This window comes from Podarcis cretensis (assembly GCF_951804945.1).
Source record: "Podarcis cretensis genome assembly, chromosome: 1".
Classification (NCBI taxonomy): Eukaryota; Metazoa; Chordata; class Lepidosauria; order Squamata; family Lacertidae; genus Podarcis; species Podarcis cretensis.
The window spans coordinates 22,505,694-22,533,487 of record NC_137170.1 but is presented as its reverse complement, the minus strand read 5'-3'; the positions used below and the strand labels follow the sequence as shown (position 1 = coordinate 22,533,487).

Sequence of the window (27,794 nt, the reverse complement as noted above, 5' to 3'; positions counted from 1 at the left end):
TATAAAAAAATATTTTGCCAGCATGGGGGTGGACATGTGTTTTGAGGAGGAAGAGACTGAGGAACAAGTGCAGGAGGCTTATGCATATCATTGTCATTCTGGCTTCTGATGCCAACTTCAATAAGCTTACCATGACGCTTATCTACCCAGTGCCTACACTGACTACGTGTAACCTCATGTACTCACTTCAGTGAAGGAAGCAACTCCTCCTGCTCATTGGTTTGTGCATGTATGCAGCTATACGCACTCCAGTGAAGTGATTAGGAATGTTTACTCATGCCAGAGCTCTGTATCAAATGCACATAGAACTCCAGATCAGCCTACAATGCCTCATAAGTTCATGGTGTGAGGAAAAACAGCAGCACATCACATTTGAAAATGCAGTTTCCTCTGCAGCAATTATTATGGTTTAGACTGGCTCAGATTTCTTCAGTCTAAACTAATTTAGGCCCTTCTTCCATGTGCACCACCTAACACTGAAATTCCTTATTTAGGTGATTAATAATAATAATAAGTTTTAAAAATAGTCACAGCAGGTACTTTTACTCATATTTAATGCAGGCAATAAAACCTAAAAATATAACACTTTTATCAATACTGCACACACCCATCCCTCCCGACCAAACCCCACATTTTAAAAAAGCTATAGTAACAAAACTAAAGGCTTCAAAAGTGCATTATGACACAATCATTGCACACATGCCTATGGAAATAATACATCAATCAGGTCACAGAATGCTAGAATGTTTGGGGGCGGGGTCCTAGGCTATTCCTTGAATGTTAAATATATATGCTGACTAGGATTTTTTGACCATCCGTTAATGCATTCTATATCCTGGAATTGCAGGACTTGTTGTATAAAGTAGTAAATATTCTACCTTTCAAATTTACAACCATTTCTATACATCTCCATTGAATTTTATAAAAGGCAGTTGAGTTTGTACAAATTTGGTATAACTAGTGAAGTGTGTGTTGTGAAAATTCAGTTCCCCAGATCCAGGAATTCACTGGTGCAGCAGAAAGACTGGGCCCACAACTGGGCCTGTATTTCCCCAGCACAGCTTGCTGCATGAGGATTTAAGTGGGGTAACTTGTGCCGATTTGCATTCATTAACCCAGTGTTCAAACAGTCTTGTCCTCATCCAGTAGCCTTTTTCAAATCCAGTCCAGCTAACCTGTGCATGACAACCTTTCTGTAAATGGCTTTCTGTTGCTAGATTGGGGCGGGGGGGGGGGGGGAGGGAGTTGGAGAGGTAGCATGCATGCACTATGTGCAAATAAATGTAAACCAACCATGAAGAAAAGATGGCGAAAAGAATCAAGTGAAAGTACAATTGTCAGGGGAGCTTTTAAGCAGACTATTCCCCACCTCCCACCCCAATTTATGCGCATAGCTAGCGACACCTTTATCTCCTGAGGTTTGTGCTAACTTTTTGCACTATGGATCCAATCGGCTCAACTAGGGTTGTTCCTAGTATATGTGCATGTGAACGGGGAAGTCAGCTCTCCAGGCTACGCATTCATGTATGATGGGAGAAAAACCCGGGAGGGTATTGTCTCTGCTTCTTTTTCTTCAATATCTTGGATAAAAGAGTTTCTTTTTTAAAAAAATAAGGAGCTGACCACACTCCTATATGTTATAAACAGTGGACTGTTAGTTCAAGAATTAGTACTGTTGTTCCATTCACAACCAGTTAGAACATTTCAAGCTATAAACAAAACTGAAGCCTTGTTACTATACTGTACATGGGAATTGTATATATATATATATATTACTCAGTAGTCAAACCTGGGCTATGTGTTCCTTATTACACCCTACCCGTGCTTTCAAATGTGAAAATCTGAGACCATTCTCTCTGCAAAAAGTGTCATGCATTTTATTTTGGGCATTTCCACCAAGCTCTTTTGAGATGCATGTAATGATGTGCTTGGTTCTGCTGTGGTGCCTCAGCTTCAGAGTCACCAGGGTTATTCCTGTTATCACTCTTCTCAAACAATAACTTACAGCTGTAACCTTGAACTACAACAAGTGGAGGACAAATTGTATTTACCTGAGAGATCTATTTCACTGGTATGCATTGGTAAAGAAATGGTTGGTAAAGGAAGGGTTAAAACCATGACACTTCTTCATGAAAGGGTTCAACATGAAGAGAATGCCAATGGAAGATAATCACAGGCGTCAGTGAAAGTGGGTGGACAATTTGCCTCACAATGGCCTATTTAGCTCATTTAAATGCATCTCAGCCAAGTCAAGGTTCCTCTTTGAAGGAATTGTTCTAAGGTTTAACAGCAAACTTAGTTACTGCTTCATACATAAAAGCCATAAGTCATTCAGTGTTAAAAATACTCTGATTGGATTGTTGCTTAGGCATCATCCAGCTAAGCATCTGAGTTCCCAAATCACAACCCAAGTTATGCCAGAGTATTTGATCTGAAGCTGATTCAATGTTTTTCTGAAGCCCTGCAAATAACTGCCAGTGCTTTCCAGCAACAATACATCAATCATTTTCTTCTTTCCAAAGCAATGCAAGTGCTGAATCAGCTCTTTCCTTCATTACTGCTTTAACAGAAGGGTTAAATATCATTGGCTTCAGTGACATAAGAATTGAAGGCTGATGTAGTATAATAAACTAAAACAGAATTCCACCTCGTTCCTTTGCCTATTTAATGTAATACACATAATTAAAGGTAAAGGTAAAGGTACCCCTGCCCGTACGGGCCAGTCTTGACAGACTCTGGGGTTGTGCGCCCATCTCACTTAAGAGGCCAAGGGCCAGCGCTGTCCGGAGACACTTCTGGGTCACATGGCCAGCGTGACATCGCTGCTCTGGCGAGCCAGAGCCGCACACGGAAACGCCGTTTACCTTCCCGCTGGTAAGCGGTCCCTATTTATCTACTTGCACCCGGAGGTGCTTTCGAACTGCTAGGTTGGCAGGCGCTGGGACCGAGCAGCGGGAGCGCACCCCGCCGCAGGGATTCGAACCGCCGACCTTTCGATCGGCAAGTCCTAGGCGCTGAGGCTTTAACCCACAGCGCCACCTGCGTCCCATACACATAATAATTGTGGGTTAAATCCTTCAGCTCACACACTTTGTTAAGTATTTGTTTAATTTTAGTTGGGGTCACAAATTTTTTACTAGATTCACTATTTACTAAATGACTAACGTGGGAACAAAAATATTGTCAAAGACTTTGATCACTAAGGAAAAAAGTCAGCTATATATCCAGAAAGGCCAACTAAACTAGACGAAAATGTAAGGTGGTATCAAATGAGACAGAAATAGCAGCCAGAAGGTTTGAGCAATCCTGCAAACTAAACTAAACTGCAGCTTAACCAATTAATTGAAATGTAACTATTACTGGGGAATTTTAGATCTTTGCATTAGAGTGAGATGCTTTTTTGAGTATAGGACCATTCCAGAAATACATTTGCTGTCCTTGTGAGCAATCCTGATTGCTTCTGGTGTACAACCAGTTATGCAGACAAATACAATGTATAAACTGGCAGATGATGAATATAGTTGACAATAATTCATGTGATTGCCACAGGTGCGAAAACAAAATAAAATGTCACTACATTTATTAAAATTGTGTGGGATCATCTGGTTTATACATTACATTTGTCTGTGTGAGAGCATACTTAGAGATTGCTTGTGTCTTGTGAACTCTTCCATATTCTTCTTACATGTGATACTGAGGTGTTTAGAACTTTTAATGTTTCTCTCTACAAAATAGCATAGCACTTTCTTGCCATGTGCTACCAGTGTCTTTTATCCCAACTTCTTCACTTATTTTCTATACTCTAAATACTGTTGGATTTGCCTTTTCTGCAATTCTGATTTTCAGATATCCTTTTTCCTTCTTACATAGCAAAGCCGGCCTTTTCTTCCATTATCTCAGTCTGTCTCCATCTTGTGGCTGTCACTCTAGGAAATGATTGACTGCCAAGTTCACCTTAGGTCAGCGAGTATAATCATATTGTAAATAGCGCATCAGTCTCCCTGGAAGAGGCAAAGTGTCAATAAGAGAAATACGGCTCTTCCCAATCAGACTTCGAATTTTGATCCGGCAGAGGTGAGTAAGTGGCCTTGGTGGTTCTGGAAAAGAGAATATATGGTAGGGTAAGTGAGTGAGCAAGCAAAAATACAATTTTATGCTGCTTTTGGGGGACTGAAATAGTCACCAGAGAACGTTATGAATTTTTTTTACAGAAGCAAATGTCTTCACTAATTAGTTTTTGAAGTTTCCAAACTTAAACCCTTCAGTAAAAAAATCCCAGGATGGTTTGCATAGCTTAGTCTCAGGCTCTCACTTCTCCCTGCCTCTTCTGGTGAAGGAGGAGTTTGAAAACTTTAGTTTCTATTTTAGATTACTCAGAATTATTTTAACTAACCTGCTTTGTATTTAATGTCAGCCCAGTCTTCATAACTGTCAATGTGCTCCTTGAGCCTGGAACAAAGTTGCACATTGCCCACATAATCCAGAAGAACATCGATAATAGGCCCAGCCCAACGACTCATCTCTGGAGTTGATACCATTTCACAAAACTGGGGGCAAAAATGAGATATACAAAATTGATTATTGTAGGAGAACAGCAACATTCACCACAGCCCACCCTTTGCCCAAATCCAAAGTAGACCGCTAGCAGGCAACCTGCAAAAGAGGTGGTGGAAGGTCATGAACTTGGCTGGGAGAGCTCAGATTTACAACAGATTCACCTGGTTGCCTTATAATCAAGATGCGGGAAAGCAGGTCTACATGTCATACAGAAGGATATCGCAGAATCCTTCACCCTATCATTTAAAGTTAGAGGTGGGGAGCATGCATTCTGAATGCTTGCATTTAGCATAAAGCTACAGGGCCTACAGGCAGAGGGCCTTCTCGGTAGTGGCGCCCCCCTGTGGAATGCCCTCCCATCAGATGTCAAGGAGATAAACAACTATCTGACTTTTAGAAGACATCTGAAGGCAGCCCTGTTCGGGGAAGTTTTTAATGTTTGATGTTTTGTCGCTTTTTTATATATTCTGTTGGGAGCCAGCCAGAGTGGCTGGGGGAACCCAGGCAGATGAGTGGGGCATAAATAAATAAATGAATAAATAAATAAATAAATATTATTATTATTACTACCCATTCCTGCATGTAGCAAGCAAGTATACCGGGGAGAAATATTTAACTTGGCCCACTCTCTGATGTGTTTGTTTACATCATGATCAGAGCTTTCAAAACTATGACCACATATATCCTGAAGTGGCAAAATCTAGAATTCTACTACCTCAATTTGTGTGCTGTGCAGATCAACTCTAAAATCTGGCCCTTCGTGGGCGGCCTTTGACAGTGGCTGTAAGTTCCTGTATTGTATGTCTGGTCATAGGAAACTCTGAAATGCATAGCCTAAAGAGCTTTTTGTTCCTCGTCCTTCACTCCATTCAGGAATGAGGAACTTGTGTCCCTCCACATGTTGTTTGATCCCAACCCATATCAGCCCTAGCCAGCAAGGCCAAAGGGAGCTGTAGTCCACCCACCTGGAATGCCTCAGGTTTCCCCATCCCTGTTTCTGCTGCATAGTGCTGACTCTATGATTTGCCCACATGCATTCATAATGGATTCATAATGGAAAATGCAAGGCTGCAGAAAATCTGAACATTGCAGCTATGCCTGGCACATTGCAGCAACCCAACTCCAAACAAACCAGCATCATCATGAGAAAATATTGTTCTAGATATTAAATTCCATATTAACAGAAGCATCTCCCAATAAGATTGCCCTGAAAGTAAAATAAGTATTCTGCAGATGTATGAAGTGTGATTCTGGAAGAAAACAAGAACAAATCGCGCTACTGCTGCTAACAGCTCTTATTTCACTCTCTGTGAAATAGTTTAAATGCCCTCTAGTGGCGTTCAGATAAATTACTTCTCAAGGTTACATCCTATATATATACAGTGGTACCTCGGGTTAAGAACTTACAGTGGTACCTCAGGTTTAGAGCTTAATTCGTTCTGGAGGTCTGTTCTTAACCTGAAACTGTTCTTAACCTGAGGTACCACTTTAGCTAATGGGCCCTACTGCTGCCGCCGTGCGATTTCTGTTCTCATCCTGAAGCAAAGTTCTTAACCTGAGGTACTATTTCTGGGTCAGCGGAGTCTGTAACCTGAAGCGTATGTAACCCGAGGTACCACTGTAATAAGAGAGCAAACCCACCCCCCAAATGCCTATTTTACTTTAGCCCAAAACAGCAGGATTTATGCACCAGAGGGAAGTATCGGCAAGTTTCGGTAAGCCCCAGTGTTTGCAGAGGTACAAACAACTTCAGAAAATAGTGTCCTGGAAGAGGGCATGGCTAGCTGGTTGGAACTCTGAACAGTAATATTCCACACTGCAACATTCTGCTGCAGGCCCCACTTCTAAGACAGGCAACGTCTGATTTGGGTGTGTCCGAATGATGCACAATTGCATACCTGCAGATGGTGCCAAACCTGGAAGTAGCCCCAAAGTCACAAAAATGTCACAAAAAGGGATGGGGCGGGCAGGGTGGAGTGGGCTGGGCTTACATGCTCTCCACCAATGTGCGCAGGGGTCTGGAACAGGACCTCCACACAAAACGAGGGTTGCCTGTATGCTATTAACATTACCCATTTCTCATTCATTCATTCATTCATTCATTCATTCATTGAATTTGTATGCTGCCCTTCTTCCTGAAGGAGTCGAGGGCAGCAAACCGCCCACATTTTTTAAAGAAAGAAAAATATATCTAAAACAGTTAAAACTTTATAAAAACAGTTCCAATTCAAAACATTATTTCAGCCACTGATCTCAGATTTTCCCCTGAACTTCAGCTACCAAATGCCTAGGTAGGGAGGAATAGTTTCCGCTTCCACCTCCCTGGGCATGTGATTATTTCAAGATGTTTTGGTCTTAGAAATTTCTTTACACTGCTTGGGACCTCACTTATCTCCATCGTAATCCTGTGAAGTTGGTAAGATTATTATTATTTATTAAATTCATTATACAGTGGTACCTCGGTTTAAGTACATAATTCGTTCCGGAGGTCTGTTCTTAACCTGAAACTGTTCTTAACCTGAAGCACCACTTTAGCTAATGGGGCCTCCTGCTGCCGCTGCGCTGCTGCTGCACGATTTCTATTCTCATCCTGAAGCAAAGTTCTTAACCCGAAGCACTATTTCTGGGTTAGCGGAGTCTGTAACCTGAAGCGTATGTAACCTGAGGTACCACTGTACCGCCCTTCATCCAGACATCACAGGGTGGGTTACAACATAAAAGCACAAAATGCACAAGATGGACAGATGTTGCATTCATTAAACAGAATTTCTTATTCAATAGGAAATATTGGTGGCTGACTCGAGAAATATATATATGAGCTATCTAATATGAGCCCATAAGAAGTTTCAAAAACATCTGACATCCAGTGGTTTGGGAGTTTTATCAAGTATCATTAACCTTTCTATGTTGCCTTTTTTCCATAGGATTATGCTGTTCAGCCAATTACTCAGCTAGCTCTCTGCTGTATTGTTACCCAGACTGGTAATGGTTATCTTGAATTTCAGAATGAGGCATTTCCCAGACCAACTTTACATACTTCAAACCAGCCTTCCCCATTCTACTGCCCTCCATATGTTTTGGACTACAATTCCCATCATCCCTAACCATTACCCATGCAGGCTGGCGCTAATGGGAACTATAGTCCCAAACATGCAGAGGGCACTGGATTGAAGAAGGCTGCTTTAGAATGAAAAAGCTGGTGACTGGACCTGAAGCCTTTCCTAAGGAAAGGCCATAACCACAGCTCCTCCAAATGTCACAGAAAATACGAGCTAGTAAGGGCAGACTCACCTGTACAATGCTCTGCTCTTTATTCACCTGGGGATCATGATACCTGTCTCTCTTAGCTTCAATGGGAGGATGTGGGCCACACCCATACTGACATTTAAAGCAAGAGATGGCATCGCAGCCTAGATCCATCAGAAATTTCAGCAGAGAAAGATACTTCATCGAGAACATGATGGTAGCAGGGAAGGTCGTTGGATGGGAAGCGACGTAGGCATCAATATTGGCTCCATAGTCAATAAGCAGCTTTATCATCTTCAAGCAGCCATGGCGGATGGAGATGAGCAGGGGGTTGATGAGGTCGACGTTGGGATTGGCCCCAGCCTCAAGCAGCAGCTGAGCAGCTTCAACGTTGTTGTTAAAAACGGAGAAGTAGAGGACAGTGGTGCGCCTGTCCTCGTAGAGCCGCGAGCGCTCAGGAGAGAGAGTGAAGTTTACGTCAAAGCCAGCCTCAACCAGCTCTTCCAAGACATCGTCGCGGTTGCATTCAGCTGCCAAATGCAGAGGGCTGATGCCACTGCGTTTGGTTCTAGTGCGGCTGGTGACCGGGAGCAGCATTTTCACAATCCTAGCAGAAACGAATCAAGGGCCAGACGTGAGCTTAAGCTTGCTTTTCCAGCAAAGTTATTGCTTCTATAGCAGTATCTGGCTGTCCTGTTACGATAGGCGCCGCAGGCATATATAACAGCAGTGAAATGATCTTCCCTCAGATTGCTTAAGATTTATTAAGGCAAGGGGAGAGAGGGGGGGCCACAGCACCTGAGGAATGATCTTGAATGCTAAGGCTGGGTACGGGTGGTGTTTTTCCTTAGCCTTGAATACAAGGCTAAAATACATACGGATAAAAGCAACCAAAATCCCAAAACTGTACAATGAAAAATTCTTATCATGCTCATCCAACACCACAACCGGAAGGACAAGTCTTTCCTGTGCCACTGAAAGATCAGCACCACAGCAGAGGCCAACTTAACTACCAAAGGCCTGGGTAAATAAGCAATGACAGCCTGGTCCTTTAAAGATCAACAGTGGAGGTCTACACGAGGTGCATTTCCAAGAGGAGATTGCTGCACAAATCAGGGCTACCACTGAAAAGGCCTGTTCTTGTGTAGCCAAACTCCATACCAACCTCAGATAACTTTTCTGAATAAAACTAAGCTGTTCCATCCCAGCTTGCAACTCCCCTTTCTTCTGTTTTCAGTCCTTATATCCTGTGCTGTTCTTAAAGGGGCACTCTTTCTAAATGAGATCTATAAACTATATTGATATAGGCTGCCGTAGTGAATGGTTTCCCCCTGATATTTCTCCTTACATTGCATAAGCATCGCCATTGGTTTTTATGGGGTGAGGCATGTAATTTCACAATGTGGACTGAAACAGGTAAGCACACAGTGCTCAAGAGTGGGGTGGGCAGACAGGCAGCATGACTGGTTCTATCAGAAACATTATTGAGCAAATCCATTTGAGACAGGCCTATGGCATGAAGAAGTTCAACATGTACAGTTAAAGTAGGGGAAAGGTCTAGGCAACAGCTGGAACAGGAACACTAGTGGAAAAGTCTTCGGAACAACAGCTACCAGCCTGCCTTGCATTATCCATGCTCTCGAGACATTATGCCCTCATCAGAAGAAAATAATCAAAGCCACAGGAGGAAATTCATGTGCAGATCATTTCTCAAAGCAGAAAGGCTGACCTCACCCAGCAGTGATGCTCCCTGGAAGGCGGGAAGCCTGGGTGCTGTTTAGCTGGCAAACATCCACCACTAACAAATGCTTTGTAATAGCCATAATAGCTGAAAAGTCACACACAGTGCCGAAATGAGAGTTTGCCAAGCACTAGCATTAGTCATCCTGGATTCTACTGGGATTTATTAACATTTAAGGGTTGAGATTATTCTGCTGCTCAAGCAAGCTTCTTAGAGCTGAGTTAAAGAGGAACTGCAGGCTTTTTTTTCCAGTTAGGGACCGATACCTTGTTGGACATAAAGAAGCATAACCTTTATGAGTATTAAAGAACCTAGTCAAATGCATCTCTGAAACAGAGCAAGCCATGTTCTTCTGGATGTAAATCTAAACTAAATGATGGCAGGCAACTAGATGGGGTAGGATGGAAGGGTCAACTTCAAAGAACCTTCAGATTACCACCAATACGTATCCACCTGGTTTGTGAAGAAAGGTGCTTGTAAGAGGAGGTTGTTTTAATTAGTTGCTCCTTGTGCTGCTGTGGTGCAACTTTTTAAAGGAATGATCTAGTTCAGGGATGGGGAACCTGTGGCTCTCCAGATGTTGTTGGACTCCATCTCCCATTTACCTTCGCCAGCATGGCCAGTGGTTAGAGATGATGGGAGCTGAGGTCCAGCAACATCTGGACTTCATCCCTTGATCTGAAAGGAAATTCATGCAACTCTAAGAATAACAAGAGTATTACACCAACAAAGTCTAAGGAGAATCATTCCAGCATGACTGTCACTGCTATGTAAAGAATATACATAAGTTGCTTCTCAGTTGCTGGATGTTGGAGAGACGGATGGTTCAGTACATATCTTAAAAGCCAACACTATGCAAAAGCTTGGCCTACGGTATAGGTCAACCCCTTTCCCAAGACTTGCAGTGGATAATTATGAAATTAGAAAGCTAATCTATAGCCCTGAATAATGCCAAAACAAAATACAGTTTAAAAGGCATTTGTCAACTAGACTATGCAAACACATCTTCCTCTGTAAACAGGCATGGCACTAGAAGTTGCAAACTTACATTCGCTTATTCAGGACTAATTCATACAGCTCTTCTCCCAAACTAGATTGCACTGTGCGTATGGTTCCTAAATCAGGGTTATCTGACTCATCCTTACAAACCATGGCTTGGCATGAATTTAGCAGTGGCAATTTGTGCTTGTGAGGAAGTGCTATTCAGGCAATCGATTCAGCACTGCACAACACCAGCACAGAGTGATCATGTGAATAATCCCTTAGGAATTCCTAGTTATCATGACTGCCCGTCTGCTCCTTTTTAGTGTGATCCTGCTGTCGGATTTGCTTTTTAATATTCTTCTTCTCTCCCAGCTACATTGATAGGTTCATCACACTGTTCATCAGGTCCCACTCTTCTGAGTCTCATACTGCTAATAAAGAACGTAATAAATACTATATCTATTAATACTATATCTAGAAAGGAATAAATTCCAACCACTTCACAGCTACAAATATTCATGATTGTATGAGTTAAAGAATATGTGCCTAAAGTCATGGATTTGACAAGATACAGTTTCACATTAGCCTTCCAAACAGGGTGAGAGCATTAAGTACAATAAACAAACGTCAAGCAACAAGAGTTAAAAAAAATAGAAACGATCCCCTTGGCTTTTTTCATATTATGGAGGCTTCGTGTCCTGGCAGTGAGTCTGAATGCAGAATTCCTGCAGAATTATGTATTAAATCCACATGCTTACAAAGAGAGGTCACTGTGAAGAGTGTTGTTATTCAGAATACCAAAGGGATTAAAATGACTGGCCATGCGGGGGCAAAGTTTGCCACTTGGATAAATATTTTGTCCAAGCAGCTAAAGATGGGAAGCTCTTTAATACTTTCACCTCGAAACCTTTTTACAAGTGCTTGATCCTTAACTATTCAGAAACATTGGGTCTTCAACCTAATTCTGATCTCATGTATCAATGCAGTTTTACATTGACAGAGCTTTGCAAAGTAAAATAATCTACTTTTATTTTGGGCAGAGCGGAGTCCAATAACTTACTTGCAACGATTATGTTTGGTTATTACTTTTCAGCCAGCATCTCAACCACACATCAACCTGTGTGATTTTAGCAAGTGAAGTCTATGGATCTATTTATTTTGGATCATACATGACAGATAGCCCCCCAACCTCTAGTTAAAACTTTCCATGGCTTAGAAATATTTCAAACAAACAAACAAATAAAATAATAACCCCTCCAATAACAGAGGATAAACTTTGCATTAGATGTGAGATTACTGGAAAGAAGATGATGGCAGAAAAAATGCCTTCTTAGAAGGCAACATGTCCCCAGTGCAAACTGAGACTATTCTAAACAGAACAACTTGTTTTGGATCTTGTCTGTAGTACATTCATTGCTACCCCAATCCCCATAGTAACTGTGGATTCATATACACAAACTTATATGGTGTGTTTTTTTTAAAGAGCCCCTGTTAACCTTTATGCAGAAATGCTCAAATCTGTCAACAACCCTCAGGAATAATGTAACTTACTCATAATAGCCTCTTTTGGAGGCCACGTGAATAGGCAAGAGGCCATTCTTGTTGGTTTTGTTAGCATCAGCTCCTTGGGACAAGAGAAACTCCACAATCTCCTCATGTCCATTTTTACAAGCTTCAAAAAGGGCAGACGCTTTGTCACTCGCCTGGGTATTGATGTCAGCACCTGCAAATGAAAGAAATATAAAGCAAGGCTCACTTTCGGAACATCTGGAAATCAACAGCATATATCTCTATGCAGTGCCAGATTTATGTATAAGCTAAACAAGCTATAGCTTAGGGCCCCACTCTCTTGGGGCCCCAAAAAAATTTAAAGGAAAAAACACCTGCATGTACATTTCCAAAATATAAAATAAAAAAAATTGTATCTCACTATTAATATACTTCTTCTTAATTGTATTTCAGTTCAACAATTACTTTGATAAAATACATATTTTGTTAGATACCTATTAGGTCAATAAATTACCATATAGCCTATATTCAACAAAAAAACCAGTGACAATTTGTTGTTGACAAATGACAGCTGGACATATAAATATACCTTCAGTAGCTTAGGGCCCCATCAAACCTAAATCCGTCCTGTCTCTATGCCTGCAATTTAGGTAACAAAAGAGGGCCTTAAGACGTGTATATGCCAATGAAGTGCTGGGTTTTCAACACACACAGGATTCTTGTATTCAGGCATCATGCTTATCGCAATGAAGGTTGCAATGACATGCCCTTGCCATGACATGCCCTTTGGAGGAGGGGCCCCTGACACAATGAATTTAGCAGCCATTATGATCAGGGCTTCATATCTTCATCAGAAGTAGGTTTGTATTGGTGTGCATTCTAAAACAAACTAGCAAATAGAGAAAAGAGTCTTGCTCATTTCCCCTTACGTACTTATAAAAATGAATGGGAATTCAAACAAATGAGATCTGAATGGGGCGGGGGGGGGGGGACGGACATTGGCTCGTATTAGCTTCAGTTGTTTCTATTGGGATGAAAAATGGAAACTGTCTGGGACAGCCTGTCCAGGTCAGAGAAAGATTACAGGGAGAAAAAGCAGTGAAAAATATACAGTGGTTTTTTTAAAATCATGAGTTTTTGTACTATTTCTCTGAAATTTGTCAGGTCAGATCCTTTTAGCTACATCTCCTATCCAAAGCAATGGGCAGCTTAAAGGATGTGTGCCCTTTTAAATTAAGCATCAACCCCTTTCCCCACCTGTCTGAAATGTGGCAAGGGTGATGCTTTGAATGAATAGTAGAATTCCTGAAGAGGATATGTTATTTGGATGAAAAGCACCAGTGTCTTTCTGCCAACAAAAGACTGACTAGGTTTTACCTTGAAATCAATTGTGGAATCATGAATGGAAATAATTCAGAGTAACCTGAATTAGTTATGAAAACAAATGAAAAGCAAATGAATGAATAGCAGAACAAATGGAACTTCTGAGAACAAAATACAGTGGAGTAATTAAAAGTTTAAAAACTTGCACACCTTCTACAAATTACTGGATCTATACCTTCACACTCAGTGTAAAATGAGACTGGATGTACCCACTGCTTCCCTTTGCTACACAATTTCCCTCTCTGTTATGTGTATTAGATGAATACACATAAAACGAATAAGCCATTCTATAATGTCTATTCAGACATATGTGTCTCTGACTTCAGTAGGGCTTACTCCTTGGGCTGCCATAAGTCAGGAATTTCCTGGACATATCTCGGAAGTGTTGATTCTTTGGTGAATTTCAAAAAGAAAAATAGCTCCAAAACTTTGGCCGAAAAAAAAGAAAGCTCAACAACTGTTGTGTCTGGATTTTCACTTTTTAGAAATATGGCAACTCTACTTACTCCTAGGTAAGTGTTTGCGGAATTTCAACCTTAGTCCCGTACTAGGAAATTCTATTGTGCCAGAATTCTATTTGCTTGATTACAAAAAATATCCACACTTAGTTTGGGAGTAAGCTCCCCTGAACAGGGTGAGCTTTGCTTCCAAACAGACATGTGTAGAAATTGGTTGCACAAGTGTCTGCCGAAGAAAAACTTGCTCCTTTGTGGCAAAGTCTTTCCATTGCATTTGAAGCTTTAATGTACTTACAACTGTAACTAGCAACACAACTGCAAAGCCCACCATGGGGATACAACTAAATGAGGGAGAGAAATGGAATCTTTATTTTATGACAAGCACTGTGTATTGTACAGATGCAATAAAGTTATTATAGGGGTTCTCAGAGGGGTTTAAAAGCTTGGAATAGTAGTGCAGTTTTATTGTATATTCTTGTTCCGATTATTATTTTTTGTTCATAATTGACCATGGGAAATGAAAACCAAGCTCAGACACTCTTCAATTTCCCCTTGACCTTTCATATACTGAACTTGCGATTCGTCAGTGTCAACGTTCAGTCCCATATGCTCCAACTGTCCCTCTTTACCAGGGACAACCCCCTCATTGCTGTCCCTGTCTCTGGTAAAACACTATTTTTATTCTGTCCCCCTTTTTTTGCCTCTTGGAGAAATGCTAAGTCTCTGTAAGATACATCTGAGAGGAGGACAAGTAGGACCTGAAACAAAAGTTGGCCATGCATTTTCATATACGTAGAGTCCTCCTGTTCAGGGTCCCTGCCAGCCAGCAAGCCATGGATAAATACTGTACTATACTATACTATACTATACTATACTATACTATACTATACTATACTATACTATAAGCTCTAAGGAGCTTAAGTAAAGCACCACACAGAGAGTTTTTCATTTTTCTTTGCCAACAGACACTAAACATTCCATGGTTAATGAGTATAATAAATCCCAATTTGTTGTTTTATCCCTTTAAGGCTTAAAATAAATTCCTGTACTTCTGTATCCTCGGGGGTTGGACTAGAATTTGGAGATCAAGGTTCAATCACCTCAGAATCTCCCACTTGAAATCTGGAAAAGGTTCTGCCTTCTTTGTACTATAGTTTATGAAAGTGTGGGAAACCAATGCACAATAAGCTACCTCCGACAAGAACTTGCAGAAATTAGAATTTCTGCCTTCCTTTGCAAGACTGCCGTATAGGATGAATAAAAAGCAAATCCAAAATTATGAACTGGCCACTGAAAAACCCAACACACAAAATCAATAGATGGTTTTGCATATCTCAGCCGCTGCACAAGATCCTGCTTCTGCAATACTGCTTACCGCACTTGGCAAGGTATCGCAAGGCTTCTAAGTGGCCACTCTCAGCTGCCACGAAAAAGGAAGTGAGCCCGTAGGAATTTGTGCTTTCGACCTTGGCACCTCCTTTGACCAAAAGGTCTATTATTTCCAAGTCATTCCGAGCCACAGCTTCGTGGAGGGCAGTCCACCCACGATTGCAGCGATGGTTCGCGTCAGCATTGTACTCCAATAGCACCTGTACAGCTTCGGCATTTCTGTGTTCACAGGCTGTGGTGACAAAAAAAGAAAATAAAGTTTAGGTTTCCGTATCTGGGCCTCAAAAACAAGTTTCATTTCGGACAATTTCACCCAGAAGTTGCTCGTTGTCCAAGAAAAGCCTTGCTTTATTCCACATATATTTTCTCCTGCATTTAAAAAATGAATTCATACATTTCAGTTTGCTTTTGGGGGTACTAGAGGATTGTTTTCCAAATGTTTCCCCCCACAAACATGTAAAATAAACTTTCAGGATTGTGGCATTGCTTTAGATACTCACACAAAAACAAGCCCTTATTTATCTGTTTATAAAAAAATATGTACACACCACTTTTCAGCCCCTCCCAAAGTGATGAACTTGGAACTCTGATGAATATCCATATATCAAGGATATAAAATGACTCCCTCTCCCATTGATTTCATTATCTCAAATCTCTGTTGTATAGAGTTTCCCTATCTTCTTTCCTGCTCTGAAAATGGCAGCAGCCTACTAACCACATGGCAGGGATGGTATATTTAGCCTCTTCCTCATCACAAGGCAATTTCAGGGAAGGGTACAATTAAAACACAGAAAGGATAAAGCAAATTACAATAATAAAAAAGATTAACAAAGCAGCAACCAGTAGAATAGCAACTATAACAAACCCAGACAAGGCACAAATACCTTGCAAAAGTCTGTGCAAACAAATATAGAGGCTACATTAAGCAATATGTTTGAACACTGAATATGTAAGTTTATGTCCAAAGTCAATGGTGAGAACAAACACAAACATATGTACTGCTGGATAAGTGTTTAATGGTTCTTGTATTTGTAAAAAAAAAAAAAAAGTTGAAAAAAAGCTTGTATCACTGGATCAAGTTAATCAGTTTTGTTGACTTAATTGAGCTAAATAATTTTAATTGAATTTTGAATAAATGTGCAATTAATTGTTACTGTTTAGAATTTTGTTGTGTTATTATCTTCCTTAGCATGTCGTGCAAACCACTATTCTGAATAATAATAGTTTATTATATTATTATAATTTATTATTGTTATTAGAATATTACTACTACTACTACTACTACTACTAACTAATGCTTTTTATAAGGTAGGGGACACTAGGGACGAGCTTATGCCACCAAGTGGGAAGAGACCCAAAAACATTTGGGAACCACTGAACAACTTAGACTTTGGGCCTGATCCAGCAGGACTCCTTTTATCTTCTTATTTCAAGAGCAGCTTGAAATAAGAGCATTGCCCCCCAGCCAGATATGCCCACCAGCACCCACTAACAGAGGAGAAGAATCCCCAGTGCCTTCTCAAACCTGGAACCAGCCCTGATTTCTGAACTACCGCGGGCTGGGGTAGCAGTGGCGGGCAGTGGCCCAGGCCCAGTTTTTTTATGGAGCCGTCACATGCCTGTGGACACTGCAACAGCATGACGGCATATGACGTCACGACGTTGTGCATGGCACGCTGGGCACCCACAGTTGGGGGTCCAAGTTGGTGCCCCTGGCACACACTGTTTCCAACTAGAAAAGGCGTCTACTCGTGGGCACTCAAGACCTATGAGAATCAAGCGACTTACCTTTATAAAGTGGGGTCTCCCTCGCTTTGTTTGCAATATCAGGTTCTGCTCCAGCCTGCAGCAATAAACGCACACACTCAAGATTCCCTCTATTTGTTGCTAAGTAGAGCGCCGTTTCCTCCTGAAGTGTACGCTGATCAAGTAACCCAGGATAAGCTATGGAGAAAGCGTTGATCCATATTTAGTGAGGCGTGTAATGTACATGAATAATCCTCACATCAGACACTGTGCTCAATAGTGTCAAACTTTTATGTGATAGCTAACCGCCCACATACAACTTGCAAGTCTCATTCTTTCGTCAGGGTTAAAAAAATTCTTGCTCCAATTGTGCTAGAAGACATTTTCAGAGTAAGTTTAGGAAATCTGATCGCCTGAGTTCACCACCCTCTCCTGCCATTGTTATCGGCGACGTTTTTCGTACATTTAAGTGAGATCACAGTGTTCCCTGTCAGGGAACTGCCATTGGAAGGACAGGTGGTGAGAAGGCTTCAGGAGAATAGGAGAGCCTCTTCTTCAGCAGAAGAGGGAACCAGTAGGGGGAGTGCGGGAGCTCCAAAGGAAAGGGAGTCGGAGGGGAGGCTCTGGGATACTTCCAGTGAGAACAGCGAGGAGGTATCAGAACAGCCCTTAAGGACTCCCACCCCCCGCCGGAAACTGTCACGCAGAGAATCCAGGAGGCGCATGTCTGTGAAACAGCTTTTATGTTGGAAACGTTTCCGCAAACGCCCACTGTCAGATTCTACCAGCGACTGAGGGAGCCATGCTCAAGGGCTCCTCTCAAGGCAGGGTTTCACTACACTGAGTGAGCTCTGAGGGATCCAGCTTCAACGCACAAGCAGCTCATTATCCCACCACAGCAATCTGACAGTCCCTGAAAGCAGCTTGTGCAAAGAGAGGCATCATGAGCAACCCAGCCGGAGCCGGAGATGGGGGAGCAGCTGCAGCCGGTCCTAGCCTGGAAGAAAGGTACAGGATGTTGGAGGTACAGTTAGCTCTGCAAACGGCGAGGCTGGAGGAGAGGAGGGCTCATGATGCAGAAAAGGGGAAAGCCGCCCAGCTCTCGAGGAAAGTGCCAGGACTGGTGCAGAAGTTTGGGGGTGATCCCAGGAATTATCAAGCCTTCAGGACAGAGATGCAATATGCCCTCAATCTGCAGTTTGATGATTTTCCTGATGAGGATTCGAGGGTTGCTTTTGTGATTGGGCATCTCGAAGGCGCAGCCCGAGATTGGGTGAGGCCACTAATGGCAGCCAATAATGAAGCCCTAAGGGACACAAGGAAGTTTTTTCGCGCCATGGATCTGATGTTTTCCAGCGAGATTGAGCAGGGAGTGGCGCGCAGGCAGTTAATGGCGTGTAAACAAGGGAACCGATCTGTCCGTGAGTACTGGACTGAGTTCACCATGTTGATCCATAAATTAGGATGGGATTTGTCAGCGGAACCAATACAAATGCTGTTCGAAGAAGGACTATCTTCGGCAGTGAAAGACGAACTTTCCCGGGGGCCCAGGGCGGAGTCTATGGACCTTCTGACTAAATCAGCGCTGGCCATAGGCTCACGCCAGGAGGCCAGAGCCTTGGAGAAGCGGGAAGGGAAAGGGGAGCGTTGGAGGGATTTCCGCATTCCAGAGATGCCAGAGCAGCCTTCTCTGCCAGCAGAGCCGATGGAAATCGGGACAGCGCGCGCGCGCGCAATTTCAAACCCCAGTGAAGGGCGGAAGAAGGAGGGAAAAGGCGCCAAGAAATGTTTTCTCTGCCAACAGCCAGGTCATTTTGCCAGAGTTTGTCCGCAAAGAAAGGAATGGCAAGGAATGGCGGGAGCTGTTGGGGAGGAGGGAGAAGGAGCTAAGGAGCAAGTAAAAGCCAACGCCTGGCTGCCACCGACGGGGCACAGCAGCCAGGCCAAGGAACAGTAAATGTGCCCACGCCAGAACCCCCAAGACCAGCTCTTGTAATAGAGGTATTGCTGGAGCTGGCAAACGGACACCCACTAAAAGTGAAGGCGCTATTAGACTCAGGCAGCTCCTGCAACTTTATGAGTAAGGAGTTTGCAGCCGCCCATCAGATACAAACCATTCCTTTAAAAAATCCCCTGCAGGTGACCACGATTGATGGGAGGGCGCTGTTGGGGGGAGAAGTAGACCAGCAGACTGTCCCCATGACAATGAGGGTGGCAAGACACACGGAACGGATAGCGTTTAATATAGCCACGTTGGGAGGAGCGCCCATCATTTTGGGGATGAGCTGGCTAGCGCTGCATGATCCGCTTGTGGGATGGCATCAGAGAGTGGTTTCCTTTGGGTCAGCACATTGTATGGGACACTGCACAGAAAAAGGGGGCCAAGTAGGCACTCAGGCGACGTTAGCAAAGATAGAAGCAATGGAACAAGGTAGGGTACCACGACAATATGCAGATTTTGCCGACGTCTTCAGCGAAAGGGAAGCAGATAAACTACCCCCGCACAGACCCTTTGACTGCCAAATCAACTTACTTCCAGGAGCGCAATTGCCAGTGGGCAAGGTGTATGCAATGTCTGACAGAGAGATGCAGGAGCTAAGGGAGTTTATTGACAAAAACCTCAAGCGTGGGTTCATCAGGGAGTCGCGAGCGGTGGGGGGTAGCCCAGTGTTCTTTGTAGACAAAAAAAACTCGGACAAACCGAGATTAATTGTGGATTTCAGGGCCCTAAACGCAGTGTCCGAACCTGTGACCTTCCCTATGCCCAGAATCGATGACATTCTGACCCGGGTGAGAAAAGGGAAGATTTTTACCAAGCTGGACCTGAGGGGGGCGTATAACCTGATACGTATGAGAAAGGGAGATGAGTGGAAAACCACTATGTTCACCCCCTTGGGGGCATTTGAGTACTGCGTTATGCCTTTCGGCCTCCAGGCGGGTTCCGCAGTATTTCAATCATTCATGAATCACGTACTAGGACCATTGCTGTACAAGAACTGCGCTGCGTTCTTGGACGATGTGCTGGTGTACTCAGAGGATGAAGAGCAGCATGTGCGAGATGTAAGAGAAGTACTGAGCAAACTGCAAGAAAACCAGCTGTGGGTGAAACTGGAGAAGTGTCAGTTTCACACCAGGGAGGTGGAATTCCTTGGGTACCGGTTGTCGGACAAGGGGCTGGCCATGGATCCTAGCAAGGTGCAAGCAGTGCTGGAATGGAGGCCACCGAAAACTAAGAAAGATGTGCAGAGGTTTTTGGGGTTCGGAAACTTCTATCGGAAGTTCATCAAGAACTTCGCCCATTTAACAGCCCCCATCACGGATTGTCTCAGCAGTAAGAAGAAATTTGTCTGGACGGAAGAAGCGCAGCGAGCTTTCGAAAGTTTAAAGAGGGCGTTTGCTTCGGAAGAACAACTCTTACACGTGGATCTGCAGCAGCCGATGAGGGTGGAAACCGACGCGTCTGACAGAGCGGTGGGGGCCGTGCTTCTGCAGCCAGGAGCGAATACGTCGGAATGGAGGCCGTGTGCCTTCTTCTCGAGGAAATTGAACAAGTCTGAGAGGAATTATACAGTGTACGACAGAGAATTACTCGCTGTCCACGAAGCGTTCAAGAGATGGAGACACCTGTTGATTGGAGCGCAACACAAGGTTCAAGTGCGGACAGACCACAAAAATCTAGAATACTGGAGAACAGCCCGAGTGTTGAACCAGAGACAAGTAAGATGGGCGCAAGAGTTCTCCAAGTTCAATTTTGAGATTCGCTACGTGCCAGGGGCTGAGAATGTCAGGGCGGACGCTCTCTCCAGAAAACCTGAGTACTTGGAGGGGGAAGGAGGGGTGGAAGAAAGACATATCATCTCAGAGGACCACTGGGTTTGTGGGGCGGCATTGGTGGGGCAAAGAGAACTGGTAGAGGGTATTGAAAACGATGAATATGCCCAAGAGAAACTTAGGGAACTCAGGGAGACAGGTGAAAACGCAGGGGGGTTTGAGGAAAAGAACGGAAAACTGTATTACAAAGGGGCGCTCTACATACCAGGTGGGGAACTAAGAGGGCGGGTGCTTAAGCAGTTGCATGACAGCCCCACGGCGGGGCACTTCGGGCAGCACAAAACCATGTGGTTGGTTACCAGGGAGTTTTGGTGGCCCAAGGTGCGGGAGGACGTGCGGGAGTATGTCAGGGGATGCGACAGGTGCCAAAGAGCAAAGGGAGAGAGGTTGGCGCCAGCGGGGTTATTGGAACCCTTACCCACCCCAGAAAGGCCATGGGAGATGGTATCCATAGACTTCATGACCGATCTACCGAGATCCAAAGGGAAAACCGCGGTCATGGTGGTGGTAGATCTACTAACTAAGATGTGCCACTTTATAGCTTGTTCACATGCAGTGACAGCGGAAGAAACCGCAAGGTTGTTTGTGGAGCACATTTTTAGGTTGCATGGCGCCCCCTTGAGGGTTTTGAGCGACAGAGGAAAACAATTTACTTCTAGGTTCTGGAGGAAACTAATGAGCATGTTGCATGTGGAGGTAAGTTTTTCCACCGCCAGGCACCCAGAAACAAATGGGCAAGCAGAAAGGGCAAACGGGGTTTTGCAACAATATCTGAGGTGTTATGTAAAGGACAGAGAAACTGATTGGGTGGACTGGTTACCGCTGGCAGAATTTGCCTACAACAACGCGGAGAACGTGTCCACAGGGATGAGTCCCTTTCTAGCCAATTATGGGTGTCATCCTCGGGCGTTTCCAGGAGAGGGCGGGGGAAGGTGGAGTGTACCTGCAGCGGAAAATTTTGTTGAAGAGATGGAAGCGATCCACCGTCAGCTCCAACTCAACTTAGAGAAAGCCAAAGAAGAATATAAGAAGCAAGCTGACAGAAATAGGAGGGAAGGCGAAACCATAAGGGTGGGTAACCGGGTGTGGCTATCCACCCAAGGACTGCCGTTCAAGGGAGGGTGTAAGAAATTGAGACCCAAACGGTTGGGACCCTTTGAGGTCATACAGCAGGTCAACCCAGTAGCATTCAAACTCCGATTGCCCAGTCACATGAAATTGCACCCAGTATTTCACAGGTCATTACTGTCGCCCTACAGAGAGGGGTGTGAGTGGGGGGAACATGAGAGGGAGGTCACCCGGACACCCGTCATAGAAGAGAGAGAACGCAACATGGATGTGGCAGGGATCATTGATTCCAGGTGGAAGGGGAATCAGGTGGAATACTTGGTAGAATGGGAGGGGGAGGAAGAGTCAGAAAACGCATGGGTACCGGCAGAGGAAGTCAAAGACGAGATTTTAATAGAAACGTTTCATCGGCGTTTCCCAAGTAAACCACAACCAGTGGCAAGGTTTAGGAGGGAACACTTCGGGACTACAGATGAGGAAGGGGAATTTGAAGGGGTTCCCAGAGTCGGAAGTGGAGGTGGAAACAGATTCCGACGAAGGAGAGGAAGAGGGGGAAAGAGGCGGTAGGCCGTGGTTAGAAGTGTTTGAATCCTCGGAGGATGAGGGGAGTTCCTTCCAGGGATTTCCGTCCTCGCCGCCCGTAAGAGAAGAGGCGGGAGGGGGTGAAGGGGGCCCTGGGGGGGAGGTGGATGTCAGGGAACTGCCATCGGAAGGACAGGTGGTGAGAAGGCTTCAGGAGAATAGGAGAGCCTCTTCTTCAGCAGAAGAGGGAACCAGTAGGGGGAGTGCGGGAGCTCCAAAGGAAAGGGAGTCGGAGGGGAGGCTCTGGGATACTTCCAGTGAGAACAGCGAGGAGGTATCAGAACAGCCCTTAAGGACTCCCACCCCCCGCCGGAAACTGTCACGCAGGGAATCCAGGAGGCGCATGTCTGTGAAACAGCTTTTATGTTGGAAACGTTTCCGCAAACGCCCACTGTCAGATTCTACCAGCGACTGAGGGAGCCATGCTCAAGGGCTCCTCTCAAGGCAGGGTTTCACTACACTGAGTGAGCTCTGAGGGATCCAGCTTCAACGCACAAGCAGCTCATTATCCCACCACATTCCCCATTAAAAGCCACCACAAGAGCTTATTGCCATGCAAACTGGGGCGGGGCAGGAAGTGTTTAGAGGACATGCAGAAAGAAACCTTCAGCACTTGCCAAGAGAACTCTCCATAAAACAGCTACCAGGATGTTTAATTTGGGTAACATGTGCTTTCGCTTGCTATGCATGATCCAGTGGGATGGGGGTGAGGGGCAGAAGATATGGTGAAAATGCTATTTATGATCAGTACATTAGCCTTTAACCTTTTTGGGGGGGTGTATAATCATGAAATTCCCTGAATGTACAAAAATAGGCTGAATAAGTTACTCTATACCCTGTGATGGTTTTGTGGTTTGATCTGATCAGTTCTTTTTCCCCTGATACTTGCATTTATACAGCAGCTTCAAGCAGCGCTCTTGTCCATAGTAAGCAGCCTCGTGGAGGGGCAACCATCCATCTTTGTTAGGCTGTGCAAGGTTTTTCCCCGACTGCATCATTTTAAGAAGTGCGTTTTCATCTCCTTTCTGGATTGCTGACACCACAGGATCCAGCACTCTTTTAAAACAAAGTTAAAAACTTGTCACTTTTTGCAGGATTGCTTCTGACATTTGCAATGGCATTGCAGCACTATCCATGCCCTGGCTGTGAAACCATCCACTATGGTGGTTGAACTTATGGGGCTGTTCCCCCACCCCCTTGAAGTCACTCGTATTTTATGTGGCTGAATAAACTACACAGAGGCCCAAACAAACTCTCCCACCCACCTGCAAGCCAGCAATCACAGAGGGCTATATATTCCAAAAGCAACTGAGAACAGATCCCTGTGTCCCTATTTTCATGCTCTTTAGTGCATTGGCTCTCCCATTTTGCACACTGAAGGCACGCATGGCAACACAGCTAAAAATAATCACAGTCAGCTTTGTTTACTATTTTGACATGGGAACTGGTTGATCTAACTAAATTGCTAGACAAGGATCCTGTTTCCGCTGAGTCAGTCACTCCAGTGCAACGGAGAGAGTCCTAAAAGATGGGGTTAGAAAGGGACGCTTTCAAGATCAGCAGGCCTCCAGGGTGGGTGGAAGAGGTGGGAGGGAGAAGGGCAGACAGGGAGAGGGAACGGGGAAAGTCAGTCCCTTTTCCCTCGGCCAGTTATGCAAACTCCTTAGAAGACGTAAAATGATGCTACAATTGTCACCGCACGCCTCCCCCCCCCCGCCCAACCCCTTCTAGCTGTCTAGTCAAGCCAAGCACACGACAACAAATGTAGCCTAATAATGAAAAAAAGTACAGGAAAGAAGGTAAGGAGGACTTACTCCGGTTGGGGTGTTTTGAACAGGCTGCCATCGTACCTCCGTCTGACCCCTGAACTGGCCGCTTGATTCTGTGCTGATCGCCTGGAGTGATGATGACACGAATGAAATAATGAAAAATACTCCGAATAAGAAAAGCAGGTCATGTCTCGGGTTGCTTAGCGGTGGGCCTGGGGGCTGAGAAAGCCACTGAAGGAGACAGTATCCAATGGACCTGCAGCCCCCTCTGGGTCTTTAAACAAAGGCAGGCTTGTTCTGGCTCAGCTGCTCTCTCGGTTCTGGATTATTTTTGGCCTTCAGAGGAAGTGTCAGGGGATTCAAATGACCATATAAGACAACAGGGGAGATGAATCCCTCCATCACCACACAACAGGCAGAGAAAGAGTTTGAGGGCCTTCTTCGCTTCAGGGAGAAGGATGGCTGGATAGTTTTTGTTGTGAAACAGCTGTGGGAATGAAAGCTTTGCAAGAAACTTTCAGATCAAGACCAAGAAGAGATTGCTGGGGTTGCCAGGTCCAAACAAGATGGCCTGCTATATCTTTCAGAATTGCAGAATTACATTGAAGACAGAATTTCACCAGATGCGTAAGTGTGCGAAGTGAGCTTCATGGCTGAGTGGGGATTTGAACCCTAGACTCCACTCTAACCACTACCCTACACCAGCTGTGACCATTGTACCACGCTGTGGCAGATTTCCTATCACAGATCTACAGTGAAGGGAGAGGTTGCGCTTGGTGGAGCTCTGTTTTAAAAGCTTTTTTAAAAAGTGATTTTCCTTTCCAATCATATAAAAGGCAGGACATAATCAACAGAGGAACAGGAATATTAAAATATAACTTGATAAAATATGAAACACAGTGGGAGGCACTAGTTAGCCTTTTCCTAGGTCATTAGATAAAAACATCAGACAAGAGAAAAGATGGAAGAGAGTTTGTGCCCTCCTCCAAAAACTTGTAATACAATACATGATCTTAATACGGTCTGATGAAGTCTTTCCTTTAAGAAGGAGGGGTAAATGCATATTGCTTTGCATTTATTAGATCTTAGCATGACATTGATCTCTATCAGCATAATATATTATGAATATATCAAGCACTTCCTAAGCCATATGCAACTCAAGAATGGACTTGCATTGAACTTTGCAAATCTGGAAAACAGAGTACCCCCCACAACTGCTCAAATGACTTTGCTACACTTTCCTGGGTTATGCTGCTTCTAATTTTGCAACTGCCAAGTTAGCTAATTTTAAAATAATCATGTTTACTGTGGTCAGTGGGGATTTCCCCAAAGGGTGATTTCATACATCTATGCAATTGCTACTATGAGCCAGTCATCTGACCCAGTTTGTAAACTAACACGGTGAAGTAACACATAAACATAAAGTATTGCACAAGAAAAACTAAAGTGCCCTATTTATTCTGATGATCACTAGGATGGCTCAAGTCAGCAAGATATATGTTTTGTTTAAAAAAAAGTTCCAGAGTTGGGTCAAATATACTTTTTGGCAGTGGAAACAGACATATGTTACAGTTTTAAGCAGCACTGACATAAGGATGTTCAGACACATATGGAAAAAACTATTCTCAAATGTGACATTTTCTGTTAGATCTCACCCAAAGTTTAATTGAGAGGACAGGACTAGGTCCAAATGTTAGTTTCACTAATTTCATCTTAACCAATAGCTGCTGTTGTATGCTCATTGCATACATGGAAGTTCTAGTTGCACTTTCATTTTACTCTGTAATGCTAAGATGAATAAGTTCTACTGTCTGAAGGGTCATATTGCATACAGTGGAACCTCAGGTTACATACGCTTCAGTTTACATATGCTTCATGTTACAGACGCCGCTAACCCAGAAATAGTGCTTCAAGTTAAGAACTTTGCTTCAGGATGAGAACAGAAATCATGCTCCGGCGGTGCAGCGGCAGCAGGAGGCCCCATTAGCTAAAGTGGTGCTTCAGGTTAAGAACAGCTTCAGGTTAAATACGGACCTCCAGAACGAATTAAGTACTTAACCTGAGGTACCACTGTACTTCTAAGCTCCAACTGAACCATCTCAGGCTGCAATTTGTCTATTCCATTCTGAAGGAAAAGCAGCTGTGGAGAGCTTCAATCTGGATCATGCTTGAAAGTGTGATCCAGACAGCAGGTTCATGCACTGCTTTTCCTTGAAAATAAAGTGGCACTCTAAAGGCACACTTTTTAAAAAAATGTGTTTAATGTAATGTGGTTTAGTCCTGTGTATTCAGTCAAATATATTTTTTACCAGAAGATTCAAATAGCAATTTGAGGGCTTGGCAGATAATCAATATTTCGCTCAGCTCCAAAATCTGACATTTAAAACACCACCAACACATTTCTGCCCTTCTCTTCCTCCAAGGATTTCAGACAAATATAAGACGTATCCTGCTGCATCAGGAAAATGCTCCATCTTGTCTAGCATCCTATTTTCAACGACCCACCAGGTGCCTGTAGAAAACCCTCAAGTAGGAGATGAGCAGAAGAACCTTCTCCCCTCCTGTGGTTTCCAGCAACTGATATTCAGAAGCATTATTGCTTCCAACTGTGGAGGCAGAATATAACCATTGTGGTTTGTAGCCATTAATAGCATGATCCTCCATAAATTTATCTAATGCTCTTTCAAGGCCATCTAAGTTGGTGGCCATCACTTCTTCTTGCAGGAGCAAATTCCAGAGTTTAACTAGGAACCGTGTGAAATATTTTCTTTTGCCCGTTCTGAATTTTCCAGTATGCAGCTTCACTGGATATGTCCCTGAGTCCTCATGTTTTGCAAGAGAGAGAAAACCTGTTTCCCTGCCAACTTTCGCCAGATGCATCATTGTATAAACTTCCATGGTGTCCCCTGTTATTCCCCATTCCTCATAGGGGGCTTGCTCCACCCCTTGATAATTTTGGTTCTCATTTTCTGGAACTTTCCCAACTATAGAATGTGCTATCTGGGGGATATTGTGAGGTGTCTTTCTGGACTATCTCCAGCCCGGTTACTAGTCAGGGCAGGGCTTGCGTGGCCTCAGAGCGGCAACCGTATCAGGCAACAGAGCCAGAGTTAACATCTAACCTACCTATAACAGAGTAATCACAGAAGCACTAACACAAATGTTTAGGACTGGGGTGCAGGACATGCAGTGAATTTACAGTAGGAAGAGGTGGGGTGTTTTGTGTTTCCTTTCTTTCCTTGCTTCTTTACCTTTGCCAAGGGTAAAGGTAGAAATTCTGGCAGTAAGGGTCGTTGTGGGTCGGCGTGGTTGTCTTCTGTGTAGCTGTTTGCTCTGCAGGGTCTTCAGTCAGGCTTTGCTGGATGGCCAACTCAATGAGCTCATCTTCACTCATACTGCTATAGAGGCTGTAGTCCTCATGTCCTAGAGCTCCCGTCTGCGAATTCCTGGCCACCGTGACTTGTGTCGCCATCTTCCCTGTTAAGTCGGAAAGAGACGGCTCCAAACACCTGGAATGCACAGAAATGAGAC

The 27,794-nt window shown here is 43.9% G+C and overlaps 1 protein-coding gene and 1 long non-coding RNA gene across 2 annotated transcripts in view; both read right to left on the bottom strand.

Moving 5' to 3' along the window:
• LOC307200780 overlaps nucleotides 1-27,794 on the bottom strand; it is a 189,086-nt gene that overhangs the window by 39,906 nt on the left and 121,386 nt on the right. The window lies entirely within an intron of this gene.
• The window catches only part of ASB2 (ankyrin repeat and SOCS box containing 2), a 32,243-nt gene continuing 6,221 nt past the window's right edge, over nucleotides 1,773-27,794 (bottom strand). Inside the window, exons 2-10 of the mRNA XM_079948538.1 lie at nucleotides 27,515-27,772; nucleotides 24,309-24,389; nucleotides 23,384-23,550; nucleotides 17,056-17,211; nucleotides 15,254-15,499; nucleotides 12,080-12,251; nucleotides 7,849-8,410; nucleotides 4,394-4,547; nucleotides 1,773-4,097 (exon numbers count right to left, since the gene is read on the bottom strand). Coding sequence (XP_079804664.1) covers nucleotides 3,961-4,097; nucleotides 4,394-4,547; nucleotides 7,849-8,410; nucleotides 12,080-12,251; nucleotides 15,254-15,499; nucleotides 17,056-17,211; nucleotides 23,384-23,550; nucleotides 24,309-24,389; nucleotides 27,515-27,735 — 1,896 coding nt within the window. The 5' untranslated portion in view covers nucleotides 27,736-27,772 and the 3' untranslated portion in view covers nucleotides 1,773-3,960. The remainder of the gene's footprint in view (nucleotides 4,098-4,393; nucleotides 4,548-7,848; nucleotides 8,411-12,079; nucleotides 12,252-15,253; nucleotides 15,500-17,055; nucleotides 17,212-23,383; nucleotides 23,551-24,308; nucleotides 24,390-27,514; nucleotides 27,773-27,794) is intronic.